Source organism: Drosophila yakuba, chromosome X (assembly GCF_016746365.2).
Source record: "Drosophila yakuba strain Tai18E2 chromosome X, Prin_Dyak_Tai18E2_2.1, whole genome shotgun sequence".
NCBI lineage: Eukaryota > Metazoa > Arthropoda > Insecta > Diptera > Drosophilidae > Drosophila > Drosophila yakuba.
Genome location: NC_052526.2, coordinates 9,615,875 through 9,622,910, shown reverse-complemented (window position 1 = coordinate 9,622,910; position 7,036 = coordinate 9,615,875). Strand labels below are relative to the sequence as shown.

Sequence of the window (7,036 nt, the reverse complement as noted above, 5' to 3'; positions counted from 1 at the left end):
CATAAGCTCTATTGGTTGGTTGGTTTGTCTGTTGTTAATATTAACACTTAATTGTATTTATGTCATGATCAAAATATGTCGGTTTTGGCAAAAGTTTCTTTTGGCCTACAACTGCTTTTAGTTGCTATATTATTTGTTGTTAATTAACGGGAATTCCAAATGGGCCACATGATGAACAATTACCTAAACTATACGGATTGAAAATTGCATTGTGCGGTTGACAATAAATGCCGTAATAAATGTTACCCAAGCTGCCAGCCAGCCAGCCACCTATGTTCAAAATCCAAAAACCCAGACTTTGAGTCAAATTGTAGAGCCAAGCGAAAGGCAGTTGCAAAATGTAACATTTACCACAAACTGCACGCGTGTAATTCTATGCTTTCAATTTGTGCCGAGTCAGTGGCTGCTTTATGTCCATCATAGCGGGCTGTCACTGTGGCGGACAGGAGAGGTGCTTCTGGTGCTTCTGGTGTTTCTGGTGCTTCTGTACTTTTGTATTTCTGCGCTTATGAAATGCAGATGGAGATGCCGAGCTCCCGTTGCACATTAGCCTTCAGGGCGGAGGAAGGACTCCCTCTCCCCACTCTCTGTATCTCTGTATCTATCTATTCATTCATTTGGATGTCCATATATATGGTATGGCTAGCGGGGGGGGGTGTTGCATATGCATCGGTGGAGGGTCAGACGAGAATGCAGAATTGCAATTTGCAATAAAAGTAAATCTGCTATGGCGCCGAGCTCCGGTTCCAGTTGGCTAGCTCCTTACATTGTTATCCACCCCTTTCCTGATCCCGATCCCCAACCCCCCCCAACCCCCCCCAATCCCCACCAATCCCCAATCCCCTTATCAAAAACCATCTGCCGCCATATGTGTGCCCATGTGTGTGGTGGCTTTAGGTTGAAAGCCTTTCGGGCAAGGTAAGCAAACATTAGAATTTATTAAATCCAGCTCATGCAGAGCAGCCCCGCCCACTTCTTCGCTTTAGCCGAGCGCAGAAAAAACCATGGTGAGCGGAAGGGGGGGGTAACAAAAAATTATACCATATAAAACTCACCTTGCCACGTCTACGGCAGCACATTCAACTTTTGGGCCAGGCCAAAACACATACATACATACATACTCCGTACACCAACGTGTATGCATATATACACTCCAGCGGACAGCGGATTCGCCTGTATTATCTTTCAAGCACACACACACACACACACACACCCACACACACACTCACACCCGCTTATAGCCCGGTACATATTTGCCCTTACATAATCCAACTTTGCTTTTAGCATTTGGCAAAGCAAACAAAATGACAGCGCCAAAAAGGAGTTCGCCCCAACTACACTGACCCAATGATGGCTCAGCGATTATAACTAAATAAATATATACAATTTCTTGTATTCCATTACAACAAATTACTTAATAAATAACCCATAAATACTATTTAAAGTTGTGCGCGATTTTTGTAATATTTTACTGAACAAGTAGGTATTATTATTTTATATTATTTTATTTTATTTATATTATTATTATTTTATTTTATTTATATTATGATTATTTTATTTTATTTATATTATTATTATTTTATTTTATTTATATTATTATTATTTTATTTTATTTATATTATCATTATTTTATTTTATTTATATTATCATTATTTTATTTTATTTATATTATCATTATTTTATTTATATTATTATTATTTTATTTTATTTATATTATCATTATTTTATTTTATTTATATTATTAAATCACTATATCACATATATATGACCATAAAAATTGCATTCACGGATTGCTTTTTTTTTCGGTGTACGGTTAAGGGCTTCTGCGAAAATGGCATAAAAATAGCATACAAATATTAAGTAGAACCATCGCAGTATGCATTGTATTTTGCTACACCAAAATCAAAGGAGCGAATCTAGCCGCATAACTAACATAGTGCCCAAAAGGAAAATTCAGCTGTAAAATTGGCGGTTAGGAAATGCATTTCCCTTTTACTTTCAAATATTTCATTGTCACGGAAAGTTAAATATTATGACTTAAGCAATAGAAACTTAAGAAACTGCAGTAAAGTGGCTTGATTAATACTGCTGTAACATTGCATTTAGAGAAGGGAACCTTTTAACAAAACATTACAAAAAAGCCACACATATTTTCTAAGCATTTTCCCGATTATTTGTTTAAGCTGGTTGTAAGGGGAAAATGCAGAAGAAATGCAAACTGTCGTATTTGAGTTATTCGTGGGATTTGCCGGGTAAGTTGTTACTTCCCCAGGAAGCAGGCGATTTATTATCGCAACTTAATCTCACAAAAACACGTCAAACCTGAAAATCCTGCTGCTCGGCAGCCCGGTAACGTGGCCCGCCCCCTTTCGCCGCACGCCCATGAAAAAAAGTGCGGGGGTGGGGTGGGGGGAGCGGTTGCGAGATTGGGGTGTAGTATACATTTGCTCGCCGCCGTTGGCTTCATAAAAAACCAACTACATGGAGTGCGCATAGCAACAAAAACATGCAGGCAAATCACAGTGTACAGCGCACTTCACCCCCCCTCTCATTCTATATATTTTCTCCTTTTTTTTGTGCCAAGGAACCCCCTTAAAAAACCCCACCACTGGCAATTTCCATTCGGTTGCCCTTCTGCGGGATTCGGGCAGAGAAAAAAATGCTACAACTTTTATCATATTACCAGAATTTAATATGTTAAGATTTCCTTTCTGCTGCTCAAGATATTTAAATTTAGAAAGAATAATAATGTTGTTTGGTGCTTATAATAATTTAATATTATATTATTGTGAACTAATTTCATTCCAAATCTAATACTCTCTATTTATACTGATTTTTCTTTCTCAAAAAATATATTTTGCCTTTCAATTTCGTCCTGTGCAATTCGCTTAGCCGTGTGTTTTCCGTTTGGCTCTTTCTTTTTTTTTTTGGTAACAGTTTTGCCCACTGCTTTTTTCTATTTTCCTCGTTGTGCCATAAAGATTATTATGAAAGTATTTTGCTAAGCTTTCTGAGTTGAGTTGAGTTGAGTTGAGATGAGATGTGCCGGGCTGGGCTGGGTTTTGGAGTTTAGGTTAGGGTCTTGGTCTTGGTCCTGATTCTGGTTCTGGTTCTGGTTTCAGTTATGGTTATGGTATGGCTAAGGCTATAGTTCTGGTTCTGGTTCTGGTTGTGGTCTCTGCCATCTCTGTTGCCCGCGCTATCTGGCTGCGCATCCGTCTCTGCCATGCCATTTGGCTGGCACTCTCGAGGCCTTAAGTGTGCATGCATTATGCCATGTGCAGTTTTAGTTGTAGTTGCTGGGGCAGGCGTCCCTCCGCGAGTAATATGCATGCATGGATAATTTATCAGGACACAGCAGAGCTTTAAATTTGATTTAAGCCCCGTCGCCGCTGATTGCCATGTTCCTGCCCATGTCAATGTCCACGTCCGTACAGCCACATAGCCATGTAGCCATGTAGCCATGTAGCCATGTAGCCATATAGCCATCTGCCAACGTTATAGCCAACTGGCCAACTGGCCAACTGACGGCAGCTCAAATGCAATTAAATGGCCCGACCGCAAAGCAAATCATGCACAAATCTCAACTGGACATTTCATCGAGCAGCTGGCCAATGTAAATGTTTATTTGCAAGAGCAAAGTTATATGGATTAGGATTGACAATCCTCTATAGTTATTTATTCAAATCCCATTCATTTGGTTACACATAAAACATTTCACATTGTAATAAATATTTTTGAAGGCTTATTTTTCGTCACATACATAAATGCCAGATTTAATATTATTGTTTCAGTGTAATTATAAGACGACTACTTCAAACCTTTTGACTCACTAGGCTTTTTTAATAAAAGCAATATAAACGTTTTCATTTCAAATCATACGAGATAACTGTCAAAAATGTAAGAAAATTGCATTTCTAGCAAATAAAAATAAAACTGTCTGTGGTAGAGGCCATTTATAATCGCAAAATAAATGCAGTAGTGCAGTAAATCCAGGCCATGAATCATATGGCCTGCTAAGCCGATAAGGCCCCCCAAAAAAAAAAAGAAACCCCTTATCAGGCACACAGAGCAGCAACCCCACAAAACTTTCGACCCCAATTTCAGCGACCTTAATCCATCTGTCAGGGGAGCGAACGAGCAATTCCGTGTAGCAGAGTGTAACAGCCTGGCTTTTTGTCCACGCCCCACACCGTGCAGCATTTGTGATCTGCTTGTAGTTTTCGGTGTTCTTACAATGGGCAGGCATGGATCCACTCCTTCCAAGTGGAAGGATTCAGGGGTAGGGGGTACAGGATGTAGTGCACGGATGAAGACGCCTTGAAGGCGGCATGGGCATATGGAAATCGGATAGAGCCAAGTTGTTTGTTTTTATGTTGTCTTCAGCCGCGTTGCATAAGTGCATTTGTCTGCCATCCCGACGAGCTCTTGTTTCGCCCGTAGTCCTGTAGAGTATATCCTCCTGCTGCAGATTCGCCCAAAACCGATGCAAAACCGAACTTGAGTTCAAACCCATTCACATACCCTTTTCCGTTTTCTCACACTAGTCCGGGCACTTGTTTTCAACGGAACCAATTTAGCGTAAGAAGTTTCAGCTCCAAGCTCGAAGTTCTTGTCATGTGCAGGCCAAGGGAGCTGGGGCGGCGGTCAGGGATCAGGAGATGTGTGTGGGTGTGTGTATGTGTGTGTGTGTGTGTGTGGTGCAATTATGCCAACGACAGCTGCCTGGCAGCCTCGTCGTCGCTCTATTAATCAAAAGTTATACAAAAAGCCAGCGAACTTCGCCACACAACTTGCCCCCCAGCCAGCACTTCCCGCCCAGTTTTCCAACGCTTTTCCTGGCTGATCCACAGCTCCCTATTCCCAGCTCGATTTTCTCAGCTCCAGCTCCAGCTCCTGCTCCTGCTCCTGCTCCTGCTCCTGCTGGTGCTGGTGCTGCTCCTGGCGCCGGCTTCACTTCCTCATCTCATCCTGTTCTCCTTGTTGTTTGCAATTTAACTTTGCTGTGAGCGAAGGCTCTTCATGAGTTGGACCGAGCTTATGTGCGCAAACACATAGATACACTTCAGGAAAATCTTACAAACGGTTTTTTTTTAATAGTAATAAAAACATGGTATGACAAATGTATATACGCTTTTCTCTAATTTAATATTATGCAATTCATCTATTTCAATTAAATCTATTATCAATATAAATATCAAAATAATTAAATACACACGCCAATGTTTTTTTTTCAGCGCAGGATATCAGTGTGTCTGTGCGTCTTGGTGAGCAAAAACAAGATATAATATTTTATGAAAGCTTTGGCAACCACTGCGCCCCCCCCTCCCCCTTTCCGCTGCTGCTGGCCCACAATGGACTGGGACTCATTGGCCATAAATAAATAAGGCAGCCAAACACAATCAAAAACCAATGAAGCAGACCAGCAGCCACAAATGACAGGAGGAGCTGCGAGTGGAGCTCCTGGAGGCCGACCATCATTATCATCATCATCGTCGTCGTCCTTCTCGTCGTGTCAGCTTTTTGTCCCTGTATTTGGAAAGCCAGCGGGAGTAGTTGGCCATGATTTAATGCCCTAATCTTATCAGTTTTTCATTCCTTGTCTCTCAGTCAGTCAGTGCCCTTTGGTTTGATCGGAACACTTACTTACACCCCTTATTTCCAAGATCTTTTATAAATTTTGTGAATCTCTTTGTACTAACTTTACCACACTTCGCAATGAATTGCATCGGGCAAATCAATGATCTGTTTTGCCACGTGGTGCGCACCTACCTGGGCATAACCATATCCAGTTGCGAAACCAACTCCATCTGGAAGTTCCCGGCTAATTTCAATTCGAAACTGTTCTACTATGTTCTCGGCATCAGTGTCCTTGGAGCGGTAAGCAAATGGATTTTCCTTTACCTAGCGAAGGACCTTTTACACCTTCCTCAAACTCGCAGCTCTACAATGTTCTGGAAATCATTGACCTTTCCTTTGGGAAATACGGCACTCCTCTGGTGAGGGTGGGTCGGCCAAGGAAAGTCATGACTTTGAGTGGCAATCAAATGCGCCGCTTTCGAATCGCCGAATGCTTTTTATTGACCAAGGCGTGGACACTAATGATATACGCCTTGGTATTCGTAAGTACTAAGACTAAATATATTTATATATATTGAAATACATATGTAAAGCGAAAATCATATTTAATCCATTAATCCAGATAAAGCCGCATTACATGAATCCCTGGGTGCTGCTTTGTGGCACCACCTTGACCATCGATGTGTTCATCCTGGCATTCGATGTCATGCGTAAACGCGAGATAGGCCTGATCCCCATGCTGGTCCTCTGGTTCAAGTTGTCCACCATGTGCTGTATCCTCTGCGTGCGGTGGCTCCTCCAGCGACTGATCGAGAAGCAATAAGGGACGCAGGATTTTCTTTGTTTGATGAACATGATGGGAGCCGTCTAAGGATGTTCAAAATTCTCAGTGACATGCAGCCGTTCCAGAAATAGCTATCCAGAAATATAGCGAGTACAGTCCCTCTCCTGATTCTTTTTGTTTCCAATTCAATGGAAAGTCTTTGGACTTCTCGCGACGACTGTATATTCTCGTTGCGACAAAAGTTGCGTGCTTAATTTAATTTGCTGCAGCATTCTAACTCGATTTCGCGCGTTTATCGTTAGGCGACAACTTTTTAATTGCCAGGCGGCAAAAAGGACACACACTCCCGCGATGTGTTACTCTTTAGGTTAGCGAGTATAGGAGTAGTGCTGGAAATGAATACAGTATTAAATTATGGAGTATATGCGGTTTTTCAAACTGCTTTTTGAACATAGCAGTCAGTTTGTAACTTTTTTCACTAATTACGAAGACAGATTATTTTCTTAAGGTAACTGCCAAAGTCTGGGCTATTCGAAGCGCTTTAATTTCGGCGCTGCGTGATGTGCTTTTCATTTGGGCTAAACGATAGCGCCATTTGACTTAATGAAGCTTAAAGACAATAAAACGCTTAAGCACACAACTTGGCCACGCCCCAGCGGCCCCTCGATTACA

The 7,036-nt window shown here is 41.6% G+C and overlaps 1 protein-coding gene across 1 annotated transcript; it reads left to right on the top strand.

Moving 5' to 3' along the window:
- Positions 1–5,588: 5,588 nt before the first annotated feature.
- On the top strand, positions 5,589–6,532 carry LOC6524799. Its single transcript, XM_039376946.2, has 3 exons — positions 5,589–5,880; positions 5,943–6,122; positions 6,203–6,532. Exons 1-3 carry the CDS (start codon positions 5,719–5,721, stop codon positions 6,401–6,403), a joined length of 543 nt encoding a protein of 180 aa, XP_039232880.1. The 5' UTR covers positions 5,589–5,718; the 3' UTR covers positions 6,404–6,532.
- Positions 6,533–7,036: the final 504 nt, after the last annotated feature.